Here is a 14178-nt window from a genome sequence, read left to right as displayed (position 1 = left end):
GTGGGCGCCAAGGCCGAGGAGGCGCCGAGAGCGAGGGAGGGCTGTGAGGTCTGCCAGCACGCTGTCACCTCTCAGTTACAGAGGTCTTTCTGATCAACTCCTGTGACACAAAATAATATAGATAATTCTTACTATGATGACTTAATATCTGCAAAATTCTTTGATCCTCCTTCCTCCAAAAAGTGGTGTCTGATTTCTCTCCCCTTGAGTGTGGGTTGTGCTTTGTGACTCACTTTTAATAAACAGAATATGGTGGAAATGACTTTATGTAACTTCTGAGGCTGGGTCATAAAAGGCACCTGAGGCTTTCTTTTTTCTCTGACTTGGCTCACTCACTCTGGGAGAAGTTAGCTGCCATATTGTGAGGACACTCCAGCAGCCCTAGGCCAGGTGCACACGGTAAGGTGCTGAGGTCTCCTGCCCACGCTGTGAGGGAGCCTTGTTGGAAGCAGTTTCTCCACCTCAGATCATGTGCTCTGGGCGAAGTCAGCCAGCTACACTGCTCCTGGATTCCTGGCCCTCAGAAGTGGTGAGTTAATACATGTTTATTGTTTTATGCCAGGATTCTGAGTCTGTTTAAGTTGCTATATTTGGGGATAATTTGTTACACAGCTGCAGAAAACTGATACACTCACAACGTTGAGTAAAAAAAGCCAGACACAAATCATCCAATCTGGGAAAACAAGACAGCACAATCCATCTACTTTAACTTCTCTTCAAAATATTAAGCACATCCTCATTGTCAAATATTGGAATAAAAAGTGGGGAATCTGGCCACTACCCCAGACATTATACATATACTCATTTGTGGGGCTCACCCCAGGCCTTGTCTGGCCTGGGGAGCAGGGCCCCCGGTGCCCTGGGGGTCCTGGGGAAGAGCAGGTCTGTGGGGAGTTTGGAGAGTTTGGTGAGAGCAGCACAGAAGCAGTGTGTGGAGATGGCCTCCTTGGCCTGGGCTGGGCCTGCAGGCTCCCTCGGGGCCCACAGGGTCTCTCCCATCCATCCATCAGTGCAGCCAGGATACTGGCAGCTCCAACTGAGCTCTGCCACTAACCTGGCCTTTGGCCTCGGGCTAGTCCCATCCCTTCTCTCATCCTCAGTTTCCCCGCTTGTGAAAGGAGGACTGGGCTAGATATTGTCTCAGTGCCTTCTGGCTCTGGGGCCTGCTCTGCCCTTTCCCAATTCACCATGGTCTTGGCGCAACCGCAGGTGGCAACAGAACATTGCTTGGAGATAGAGAGACTATTTGAGTCAACAAACAGCTTCAAAGTCCTGGTTCCCAAACTGTGTCCTGAGCCAGCTCCGTGTCACCCTGGGCAGGACTCCCCAAGTCCCTTTCCCTGGCCGTATAAGGAGAAAGAAGGACAGAGACTTGCTGCCACAGGTTATAAGCACAGGACTGAGGAAAAAGCTCCCGTCTCCAAGGACCTCAGTGACTAACCAGGAATGAGGAATAAAGGAATAAATCAAATGCCACTCGCCACCTCCTCTGTGTCACACTGTCCTGCCTCCCCCCAGCCTGGGACTGGGGCATCTGAAGGGGAGGCACAGGTGGCCTCCCCCTGAGCCTGAGTCAGCAGAGCCCCCTCCCTGAGATCTGCCTTCAACCCTTCCCCTGCCGGACCCAACTTCAGTTAAGCAGGAGCGCCTCCCCACAGCCCCCTGGTCCTGGAGGCCATAGCTCCTGGCTGATCTGGGCCCTGATACCCTCTCCTTGCCCCCAGTCCCCTCCCATCCAGCCAGAACCATCTTCCCAGAGCACAACACAGCCCACTTTCCCTAAACCTACCCATTCAAAGCTCTCCGACTCCTAACCCCCTTTCTGGTTTTCCTCTGGGGGTACCGTGAGCCTGTGTGGATGGGCTCCATGGCTTTCCCCACTCCTCTCTGCACCTGGGATGCCATGGCCTCCGTGTCACCTGAGATACTTTTCACCCTTTTGGTGGGAAGTCAGGGTCTACCCAGCATCTACGGGTTTATCTCAAGGTCTGCCTCCTCCAAGCAACCCTCCCTGATCGCTATTCCTGACTAAGACTGCTCCCTCAGATGGACCTCACAGCCCACTGTCTGGCTGCTGGAGCACCTGGTATGATGGTCATTTCTGCAACCATCTTTCCTCCCATCCAGTGAGGAAATTTCTGGAGGACAAACCTGGAGCCTCAGTCCTGCACACAGCCCAGCACAGTCCTGGCAAGCAGCCAGCATTCATCAAAATGTTGAGATGAACCAAAAAAGACACTCACTGGATGTGGGGTGGTGCTGACCAGTGCTCAGGCCCCAGGCCAGAGGACAGATGAGAAAAGCTAGGCTGACATCACATGAAAGCACAGCTGCTTCAAGAACCCAGACAGGCATAGCATTATACATGGACTCTGGAGTCACACAGACCTGGGTTTGAATCTTGCCCCTCTTGCTTCTTGTGTGGCCTTGGGCAGGTTGCATAGCCTGCCTGGCACTCAGTTTCCTCATCTGTGATATAGGGATGGGTTGTAACGCCACTTACAGAGTCTTTGTGAACATTAAATTAGATAATAGACACAAAGTACCCAGTATGGTTTTGGCGCATGATACCTGCTCAGGAAATTAACTCTTAGAATAGCATGTGAATCCCCTAGTTCACCTTCCCAGTAATTCTAAAAGTTAACAACTTCAGAGTTTACATCTGTTATCTCCTTAGAAGCAGAGATTCTTATAATCCTCACTTTACAAGCCAGGAAACTGAGGCTCAGGGAAGTAAATGTTTTTGAACCAGGGTATCCAGCTAAGGTAAGGGCAATGGTTAGCATGGGCTCCATCTTGGACTCTGGGGGGATAGCGTCTGGAGGGAAGGGGCAACTCCCTGGCAGCTGCCACCACAGTGACCTGAAGCCAGTGCTGCCAGTCCTCTTTTGCTGACATTCTGCCCTGGGAGTTAAGTTTCAGCTGACTCTGGGTAGACCCTGACTTCCTGCCAGGCCAGGCTGGGATTCACATGAGTAGCCAATCCCAGGGCCTGGCCCAGGGCCGCTGCCAAGCCTGCTGCATGCCTTTGTTCCATCTGCTCCGCCCCTCTTGCCTCCAGCGGAGCAGAGTCAGCAATGGCTAAGGGAGGGCGCAGAAGGGATAGGGGTGGGGAGGGCCTGAGAATGAGTGAGGCAGCAGCAAGACCACCGGCACGCGAGAGATGCAAGGAGTCCAATGCAGGAAATGCATGTGACACGGCTGCTGCCAGCTCATGTGACTGCTTTACATAAATTAGAAAAAAGTGCCCTCTCTGGGTGAACAAAGCCCCATACTGAGGCACACAGCTTGGAGTGGATTCCGGGCTGAATTTTGCTCTCTGCTACTTCATTGTGCTGTGAACAATATGCATGACCATCCAGGGCAACCTTACTTACCAGGCACCCCTGGAGGGCCAGGTCCTGAGCTGGGCACTCAGATAAGGAGATGCCTCAGACATAGCACCAGTTTCTGGGAAGCTCAAGGGAAGCCAAGGTGCTAGGGGAGCCCAGAGGAAGAGGTATCTAACTCTCTTTGGGCAGAGGTTTGGAGGAGCTATGGCAGACTAGTGGGAGAAGACAGTAGTAACCTGGCTCTCAATTAAAAAAAAAAAAAGCCCTGATGCGTGGTGTGCCAATTTGCCAATTTCCATAGTGTAAATACTCCCACCTACCATGAGCAATTCAAGGCACCATGTGCCATCGCTGGTCTCAGGAAGAGATATCCACAATCAGCTCTTGCAAGCTGGTTCAAGCTGTCTCTAGAACACCACTAAGATAAAGTGAAGCTTCAACTAAACCCAGAAGGCAGAGAAGAGGGTAGAGGCAGGGGAGGACATTCCATGAGGAGGGAAAGGCATGGAGGCATGAGAGTAGGGAGCAAGTTGTGAATGGTTTTGAAAGGGTTATGGTTGGGAAGGGACAAAGTCTTCTGGAGGTTGGTAATGTTTTCGTTTCTTGACCTGGACAGGGGTTACATGCCTGTTATGATTCCTTAAGCTGTGCATTTAAGTTTTATGCACTTTTCTGTATGTTTGCCGTATTTTACAATAAAAAAGTTAAAAACTTGTGATAGTCTCACTCAGGTATAACCACTGTTTAGAATTTTGTAATATTTCATTCCAATCTTTTTCCCATGCATACATTTATACAACCATTCAGCAAAAATTCTCATGTAGTGGAAAAAAAAAAACTGAGTCTCCATTCATAAAAAAAAAAAAAAAGCGCATTTTAACATCAAAAGCAACATGCTGCAGTGGAATAAGTGTGAGTTTTAGAGTCAAGGAGACCTGGATTCAAATCCTGCTTCCTAAATGCTGACCCTATGGCCTTGAAAAAGGGGCTTATCTTTGGCCTGTCTGGACTGTTTTCTGAAAACTGAGACTGATGATACCCACATTCTGTAGGGTTGTTGTGAAGATCAAAGATGATGGATGTAAGATGTGTAGCTCAGAGCCTGGTCTACAGTAGACTCTCAACACATGTAACATATAGATGTTGTTATTAGCATCCTCTTAGAAAGTCAGAGCTGAAAGAGTTGCCCCACAGATAAAATGACTGACCCACAGAAGTTACAGAGAAACAGTAACTCCATAAGAATAAAGACAAACTAGAATTCGCCTAGAGACGAATGTGAATGGTGAGGAAATTCAAAAGCCGCATTGAATGGGGGTGAATGAAGAAAACTGGGAATTTTAACCTGGAGAAGGAGAGCTTAGTGGTTCATGAGATCTGTGCAACAGATGTCCTGAGTGAAGCAGAGAACGGAGCTAAGCCCAACAAACAGGACTTACAGGGAGCTGACTTCTACCGGATATAAGGAAGAATGTTCTCATTGCCTAAGAATGGAAGTGGTGATGTTGGTAAGGAGTGTGTCCCCCATCATGAGAGGGACTCAAGCAGAACTGGAAGAGCACATAGTGGAAGCGATGAAGAAGGAAGGTGAGCATGGTAGAGGGTGTGAACTTTGGGGACCCTGGAGGTCCCTCAAAGCTGGGCTCTGAGCTTCTATCATCAGCATTCTCAGCTCCATCCAGCAGCATGGGAAAAACTGCAGGCCAGCGAGCTGCATGTAGTAACAGACCTGAGGAGACCCTTGCCCATCTCACCTGGTTGTCAATTTTCAGTTCCACCAGAGAAGTGTTGTATGGGAGGGCTTCTACCAGGCGCAGAATCCCAGCTCCAGAAATGAAGTTGGATTCCACATTCAGTGTCTTCAACACCTTGTTCTCCTTGAGCATCTCAGCAAGGGCCTTGAAGCATAAGAGAAAGCAAGGATACCCATGAGTCACCCCGAGCAAGGCTGGAAACCCCTCTGGGTAGATCCTAAGACACCTAGGGGAACAGGAGGATGATCCCCACCACGTCCTTCACCAAGCACAACTCTGACTGTGTCTCTCCTCTCCTGCAACCCGCCATGGCTCCTGATCCCCCACAGGAGAATTCTATGCTGCTTAGCCTACATGCAAAGCTTCTATGACCTGGGTCTACTCCCCTGTCCAGAATCAACTCTCACTGCTCCTCTTCAGTGGGGCTACTCGCAGCTCCCCACGCCTGCTCGGTGCTTTCCCACTTTGTCTCTGCCCTTTCTATCCCTCCCACCTGGAATTCCCTTCCCTTTCTGCTTCCCTGTCCAAGCTCTGCCCATCTTTCGAGGCCATTCTCAATGCCCCTTTCTCCAAGAGCTCTTGCTGACATTCCCCAGCTAGCTGTAGCCTACCCTCTCAAATCCTCATAGAATGGAGCCATACTTCCCTCATTATGGACCTTGGATTCCTCTGTTCAGAGTTGTTTTCATACTGGTGTTGTCTCTGCTATTAGACTATATACTCCTGGTGGGCTGAAAATGCATCCTATCTATCCCATGTTGCCCACAGTACCCAGCACATAATAGGCCCTCAGGCATTGTTCACTGAGTGACCAGTGGAGCCTCAACCTCCTGTACATAACTCCCCACTTGTCTCTTTATTGCCCCATAGAGACATGGTTTTCTTCATCTGAGCACCACAGAGCAGAAGAGGGAAGCCTGGGAAACCACCCACTGGGCAAGTGACCAGGGCAAACTGGAGAAGAGGAGCTTAGGTGGCCCCTAGCACGTTTCAGAGGAGCTCAGCCAGGGGGTGTAGATGACAATCAGAGCCTCTGAAGGAAATGAGGTAATTAGCAGTTGGTGGAAACGATGCGTCATGGAGGGAAAAAGACACCGGCAGCTGATAGGACACACTGATCGGTGGGCCCTGCTGCCTGAAATGACGCTCCGAGCCAGGAATACCTACCCCGTCGCCCCTGCCTTGCTGAGACCTGCTGAAAGGCTAGATCCCAGGAAGCCCTCTGTTTTGAAATAATCGGCCCCTCCTCAGTGCCCTTCGCTTCAGTGTGCCCCCAGGATGGCATGTCAGCTTTCTCTATGATGGTGTCTGTCTCTGACTTGGCTGGTCCTCCTGAGGGAAAGGACCCAGCCAGAGTCCTCTCTGTGTCCTCCACCAGAACCCTCCTGCTCCCAGGAAAGGCCTGGCCTGGCTTAATCAAATCTAATAAAAAAAAATAACAACCGGTAGGCAATCTGCCAGGCTGATCCAACTGGACATGCCGGTGGCTGAGCAGGTCCTGGAGGCCCTGTCTTGCCAGGTGTTAACTCCTTGTATGCTGGGTCCCAGTGGAGGAACCGGGGCCCAGGAGAAAAGCTACGGCAGGCAGTGGGGTCATTGACAGAGCTCTGGCAGCCTGATTTACCAACTGGCCCAGAAGCATCTCAGTGTTTGACATGGGCATACTGGTGTGCATGGGCTGATATCAGCTGTTGGTCTGGCAGAGTCCATGCCCAAAAAGCATTTGTGGACCTGAGCTGAGGGCCAGAATGGATGTGTTTGGTTTCTGACCCATGTCATAGTAGCATACGGGGCATGTGGCTTTGCCAGCTGTGTTCCTATGGGCAAGGAACCATGGAGATCTGAGGTCAGAGGTCATCAATCCAGAGGTTCCCCACTGACAGCAATGGGAGACTGTGAGCTACTTCTATTATTTCAAAAATATGAAAGAACACTGTCCTACCTATTTTAAGAATCAGAAAAAAATTGATTGCTACTAAATGGTTAATTACTAGCCCTGATAAACTAGCTTCTGCCCTTCTTGCAGGAATCTAGCTTTGCAGTAATTGCACTGTACTGTTACCCTTTAGTTGTCTGCTTGGCCAAATGGACCAGAATCTTTATGAAAGTGGAAGCTGAGACTGTTTGGTGACAATTGTATTCCCAGAACCTAATTCAGTGTTGGGCACAGAGAGACTCTCAATACATATGTGCTGGATGTTTAAAAAGAAGAGTTGATGGCTACTTCAGAGTAAGTACAATTTAATTTGATCAGAAATATCTTGAGACTTGGTAAAATAAAATTGGTCATTGGGACCTGCTGATGAAACCATCATTTTTATTTTTTTAATATTTATTTATTTATTTATTTATTTATTTATTTTGTGATGGAGCCTCATTGGGACCTGCTGATGAAACCATCATTTTTTTTTTAATTTATATTTATTTATTTATTTATTTTCTGATGGAGCCTCGCTCTGTTGCCCAAGCTGGAGTACAGTGGTGCAATCTCGGCTTACTACAACCTCCACTTCCTGGGCTCAAGTGCTTCTCCTGCTTCAGCCTCCCGAGTAGCTGGGATTACAGGCGTGCATCACCAAGCCCAGGTAATTTTTATACTTTTAGTAGAGACGGGGTTTCACCATGTTGGCCAGGCTGGTCTCGAACTTCTGACCTCAAGTGATCCACCCGTCTTGACCTCCCAAAGTGCTGGAATTGCAGGTGTGAGCTACTGCGCCCAGCCGAAACCATTGATTTTAGAGATGGAAAAACTGAGGAACAGGGAAGGGCAGGCCCTTGTTCTAATATGATGTGCCAAGTGAAGAGAGAGAGATTTAGGGGTCACATGACTGCACTGGAATTGCAGGTCCACCTCTCACTTGCTGTGTGACTGGACAAAACAAATTGCCTGACCTCTCTGAACCCTAGATTCTTTAAGTGCAAAGTGGGGAGAACTGCACATCTGAGACCAGAAGTGGTTGTGAGGATTGGCCAGGATGACGAGTAGATGGTGCCAGGTGATGGCCATTCCCTCTACACCCCTCATAGCTCCTGGTCCAGTGCCTTCCACTGTACCACACAGAGCTCTTTGTTAGTGGGATACAACCAGTCCTGAGGCCACATATTTCAACCCTTCTGTTTCAAGGCCCCCATCCACAATGCAACAGAACAGAAAGGTACATACATACGCCACAGGGTCATTACTCCGTGTCCCCACGATGCTGAACTTCTTCACATATGAGTTTTCCTTCAGGGCTTCTGCATATGCCTTGAGGGTGGGGATGGGGATATTCTGCACAAAGAAAGGCAACAGAGAGAGTGACCAGAAGCCTCCTCTGGGACAGGCTGAGGCAGGCGGATTAGCCTGGCTACTCACTGATTCCTGGCAAGTCTCTGGCCAAAAAGCTGAATGGGCAAAAGGTTCAGGCTTTGTCCCAGATGACTGAGATTTGGGGAGAACTTTCTGGTAAACAGATTTTGAAAATCCTCCCTGAAAATTTCAGATAAGACCTGTAACCTCTTTCTTTGTGCACTTGGGGGCCAGAGAAAAGGCAAAAATTAAGGCATGTAGTATTGTGCAAAGAGCTAGGACTAGGGGTGTGGGGAGGGGCTGGAACCTGGCCTTGGTCCCAGTGATCGGCAATGTTTCTGACTTGCTAGATGTCTCTGTGGAAGCCTCTTGCCCTCTCTGGCCCTGTTTCTGGAAAACAGGTAAGGGGGGCTGCATATGATGCTCTTTAAGAGACATCTACCCCAGGGGGTCTCTGCTCCAGCTGCACATCAGAGACTCCTGGGGAACTTTTACAAAATGGTGATGCTTGGGCTGGCCCAGAACAATAGAATCCGAATCTCTAGGGTCAGGCCTGGGCGTTGGTATGTATTTTTTAATCTTCTCAGGTGAAAATCACTGATCTGGTCCAACGGGCTCACAGTGCAGAGGAGAAACTGAGGCCCAGAGAAGGCTGGGGCCTCACAGGGAGATTCCATCCCTCACGCGGCCCTGAGGCAGCATTCACTGCCAGCTGGCAGCATTCTGAATTGTGCCAACGTCTCCTACTGGGCACATGAAAGCAAACATGGCTGTGTTTTTACCAACCTCTCATTTCAGAGCGTCACTTTAGCTCCCGTGGGAGCAGAGCATGGGGAGGCCAGGTGGGGGTGAACACTAGGGTACAGGTTTCCAATCTGATGGTGCCGTGGGGCTGGCAGCTGCTTAAAATAAAGTGGAGAAGGAAAGAAAGTGGAGCAGGGGCATGGGGGGCTGGCTTCTAGTTTTACCCCCACCCCCTCCCAGAACTAATCCACTGGTCTCCGGGCCGAGCAGGTGGGTAGGCAGCTGCATTTGTCTCTGAATTCTTCCTGCAGCAGCCTGTTCAGGGTGAGATTGCCTGTCCACCTGTCCCTCCCCTGCCCCGGGATCACATAAGGAAATGTCCACAGAGAAAAGGGCAGACAGCTTGGGATATTGCTTTGGACATTTTGGCCAACAGCTCCCTTCTGTGGCTGTAAAACGAGGCTGAATATGAACGTGATACAGCAGCAGCAGCAATGGCACAGGGGAGGGACCTGCCCAGGGCCTGTGTTACCCCTGAGCCTAGTGGGCACTGGACTTTTCCAGCCTTGAGATCCCGTGCAGCAGCGTGTGTCTGACTCATGATTTTATCTCGGAGAATCTCTCAGTGTTTTGAATAACGTGGCAGGTTTCCAGATCAAAGCTGGGTTGGCCCGTGCTAAACATCTGGGCCTGATATCATCCTCAGAAAGAAACCAGGACTGCCAGATGCACTTGTTTACACTGCCCACCCCTCTTAAAGGCTCCCATTTGCAAAGGTTTTGTCCCTATTCCCGATGCAGAAACACCCAGAATCCAAACAGGACCCTGTTTACTCTGCACAACCAACCCTGGACCATTTGCATTTGGGTGACATGGTTCCCCCTCCCCCAGCCACACACAGGTAAAGTGAAATAAATGGACCTTACCCGGATATTATTGAGGTTGACTTCTTCAAGTTTTGGGTCGTTGTTCTTTATCCGTTCCAGCGTTTCCTCTACGTCTGTTGAATTTGGTTCTTCGTCGGGCACAGGCTTGTATTGTGTGGGTTTAATCACGCCTAGAGTGACCGATAAAAGGGAGGTGGCTCACAGAAACAAGGGGCTCACTTTCTGCCAACACAAAGATACTGTGGAAGGGAGCATGTGCAGAGTTGGGGCACGTGAGGGCTGCACATCTCAGGGGCTGGGTGGGGGTAGGGGCACCATTCAGAAGAAACCCTGCAAGGGAGCCAGGAGGCTGGGGTTCTACTTGGACTCTGCCTTTGACATCCTGCAAGAACTGGGTGAATTACTTAAACTCTCTGAACCTTGGGTCCACATCTGTAAAGCAGGGCTAGTTATTTTCCCGGGGCTCATGACCTCAGTGGACTCTTGGGAGGCTAAGATGAAGCCCGGATGGGAAAGAAATGCATCAGTCTTCCAGAGGGAGGAATAATTATTTTTTTGGCAGCCTCATTTCTGTTTGGGGCCAAAATGCCAGCTTTGGAACAATGCAGTAGAGTAATTAAGGCAATGCAATATTGGCACAGGAAAGGACAAAAGGGCTCATGAAACAGAGGAGGCACCTAGAAACAGATCCATGTGGATGATAAAGGCAGGGCCCAAACCAGTGGTGAAAGGATAAATCTTGCAAGGAATGGTGTTGGGACCACTGGATATTAATTCAAAAAAATGAAAGTTTGGTCTCATCCCACAGCACACACAAACATGAACTCCAGGTAGATTAAGAAGTTGAATATAAGGCCAGGTGTGGTGGCTCATGCCTGTAATCCCAGCACTTTGGGAGGCTGAGGCAGGAGGATCGTTTGAGTCCAGGAGTTCGAGACCAGTCTGGGCAATGGTGTGACCTCATCTCCATACAAAATAAACAAAATTAGCCAGGCGTGCTGGCATACACCTGTAGCCTCAGCTACTCAGGAGGCAGAGGTGGGAGGATCTCTTAAGCCCAGGAGATCCAGGCTGCAGTGTGCCAAGATTGTGCCAATGCACTCCAGCCTGGCTGACAGAGCAAGGACCCTGTCTAAAAAAAGAAAAAGTTGAATATAAAAAGTAAATCTCTAAAACTTTTAGAAGAAAATATAGGAAAACATTTCTATAATACTGGGATAGAGAAGGTCTTTGTAAACAAGACACAAATCCCAGGAGACTCAAAGGAAAGGATGAACAGATTTGGCTATATAACATGTTAAAACTTCTGCAACGAGCCAGAGAACATCAGTGAGTGGAGGAAGCAAGAAGCATGAGGTCCCTCCTGGGGGCGGGCGCATACTCACTGTTGAGCCCCTCCTTGTTCATGATGGAGCTGCTGCTCAGGGCCTGGTAGTACTGCTGGTTACTCATGAGCGTGTGCATGCCCAGGATCGCTGCAGGGACAAGGGAAGGGCTCATGATGTGCCTCTGCAGACAGAAGAGCCTCCTAGGGACCCACACTCCAAACCCCGGGAACTCTAGCTCACAGAAATGGCAAGAAACACTTGCATGAAAACTTCAAAATTTTATTTTACTTTTACTCTCACCTCTATTGATGTGACTCTGAAATCCCCAGCCCCAGCCCAGGCTGCTCTGCCCCTGGCCTCTGATTCCCTGATGTCCTGCTGGCACACCCAGCTCAACGTGGCCAAACCAGAATGGCTCTTTCCACCGACAGCCTCTTTCTTTGGAAGGCTCTCTTTCCATCTTGTCATCCTGCCTGTCCCTCAGGGTAAAACATCAGGGAATGTGGCACCTTCTCCCCATAAGCCCATTTGACTGTCCCAGTGTCTCTGAGATCTGTCCCCCTCCCATCCCATCATCTCCATCCTAGTGGAGGCCTGATCATTCTCTGGCTGTATTGTCACAGCTGTGTCATCACCAGTGTCTTGGTCTTGGCCTCTTCCTTCCCTCTACCTCCCAGCATGCAGCACAAAGCAGCTGGAAAGCTCTTCCTGGAAATGCCAACCTGATCTCATTGCTCCCGTGTTCAGCCATTCTTTCATCCATTCATCTGTTCAACATGTAATGAGGCCCACCCCAGCACTGTGTGCTAGGCTCTGGTGGGGACAGTGGAGAATAAGAAAGACTGGGTCTCCGCTCATGGAGCTGAAAGTGTGCTGGGGGAGAGAGGAGCCCAGCAAGTTCCCACACAATGAAAAACCAGCGCAGGGTATGCTGAGTGTGGTAGAGGAAAAAGTTCAGTCCTAAGACAGCATAAAAGAGGAACTTGGGATGGGAAGGAGGAGTAAGTGTTGGTCAAGTTAAGAGAAGGGCTATAGAACATTACAGGCAGAGGAATGCAGGTGGGAAAGCCTCGAGGTTCAGAGAGTGGCAGGCCAGTGAGGGAGGAAGGTCAGGTTGGCATTTCAGGAAAGACCTTTCCAGCTGCTCTGTGCTGCATGTTGGGAGGTGGAGAGTAGGAAAAGGCCAAGGCCAGGACACCAGTGATGACACAGCTGTGACAATCACTGCTGGGGGAAACAGGATAGAAGCTGGATGTGTGGTGGTAATAATCAGAAGCAAGGCAACGCCACCCCTCTCACTGAGCACATGCTCTGGGCCAGGGAAGACACTTTGTATCCATCATTCCCAATTTGGTTGCACACTGGAATCACCTAGGGATCTGTTGAAATTCCTGATGCCCAGTCCCACCCTAGACCAATTAACCCAAAATCTCTGGGGGTGGAGCTCAGGCACCTGCATTTTTAAAGCTCCCTGGATGGTTTCAATGAGCAGCCAAGGTTGAGAACCATTGCCTGACACTCCCCTCCTTGATCTGCCCAGTAACCCTCTGGAGTAGATTTTATTCACCTAGGCAAGGTCAGATTCTACAGGGTCTTCTAGGCTGAGTGAGGAGGTCGGGTGTCTTTTCCTAGGAACAACCTGGGAAGCCATTGAAGGCTTGAGCAGGAAGTGAGATGGTCTGACCTGAGTTCTGACTATTGTGTTGAGAACTCACTACAGAGGGGAGAGATGGACGTGGCTGCAGAGCTGTGAGGCTGTTGCAGCTGTCCAGATGGGAGGAAAGTGGCTTGTACAGCCAAGTCCAAACCCAGAGCCTGGCTTCACAGGCCCTCCCTGGGCTGGCCCCACCTCAACAGTGTTGTTGCACTCCCCCTCCCAACAGCTTCTCTGCTCCAGCTACACAAACAGTCCCTGCTCATAGCTGCTCCTGCTTTTGCTAGTACTCTCCCTTCTGCTGGTGATTCTCTGCACCCACTTGACTTGGAATTTTAGATAAACAACAAATTTTTTTTTTTTTTTTTTGAGATGAAGTCTCGCTCTGTTGCCCAGGCTGGAGTGCAGTGGCGAGATCTCGGCTCACTGTAAACTCTGCCTCCCAGGTTTAAGGAATTCTCTGCCTCAGCCTCCCGAGTAGCTGGGATTACAGGAGTGTGCCACAACGCCCGGCTAATTTTTGTATTTTTAATAAAGGTGGGGTTTCACCGTCTTGGCCAGGTTGGTCTTGAACTCCTGACTTCTTGATCCACCAGCCTTGACCTCCCAAAGTGCTGGGATTGCAGGTGTGAGCCACCTCGCCTGGCCAACACCAATTTTTTTTTTTAGCTAAGTACGACCCATTCAATATTGGGACATATTCATTGTTCTCTGAAATCTGAATTCAATTGAACATCCTGTATTTTATCTAACAACTCTACCGCCCTATCCTTCAAGCCTGGGAGTAACTCCTCCTCCTCCGGGGAGTCTTCCTGGATTCCTCCTCTCCCTCTCTAATTCTCCCACAGCACCTGGTGTATGCCACAGAATCTATCTGGTGTTAGACATATCTAGATACACGTGTGCTTCTGCTACTAGACTGTAGGCTTCTGGAGGTCAGAGAAGGATATTTTCTCTTCCACCTCTCCCTGAATATGGTATTTAACAAATATTTGGTGATGATTTTTAAAAATACCCAAGTCATTTGATTAGATATGGTTTCCTGTTAGAGAGACAACATGGGAGCCCTTAATGAAGAGTCAGGAAACCCAAGTTCCAGCCCTGATCATGCCCCTAATGTCAGTGTGACCTTGGGCAATTCCCCTCCCCTCTCTAGGCTTCAACCTCCTCTTTCCAGTGAGGGGTTGAGA

General features: G+C 49.6%; 1 protein-coding gene across 1 annotated transcript in view; it reads right to left on the bottom strand.

Moving 5' to 3' along the window:
* TMOD1 (tropomodulin 1) overlaps positions 1-14178 on the bottom strand; it is a 93964-nt gene that overhangs the window by 21556 nt on the left and 58230 nt on the right. The window contains exons 5-8 of the mRNA XM_009244678.4: positions 11392-11481; positions 10046-10176; positions 8250-8357; positions 5087-5230 (exon numbers count right to left, since the gene is read on the bottom strand). Coding sequence (XP_009242953.1) covers positions 5087-5230; positions 8250-8357; positions 10046-10176; positions 11392-11481 — 473 coding nt within the window. The remainder of the gene's footprint in view (positions 1-5086; positions 5231-8249; positions 8358-10045; positions 10177-11391; positions 11482-14178) is intronic.

The sequence above is a fragment of the Pongo abelii genome, chromosome 13, assembly GCF_028885655.2.
Source record: "Pongo abelii isolate AG06213 chromosome 13, NHGRI_mPonAbe1-v2.0_pri, whole genome shotgun sequence".
Classification (NCBI taxonomy): Eukaryota; Metazoa; Chordata; class Mammalia; order Primates; family Hominidae; genus Pongo; species Pongo abelii.
The sequence above is the reverse complement of the archived record's forward strand: the minus strand, read 5'-3'. Positions and strand labels throughout refer to the sequence as shown.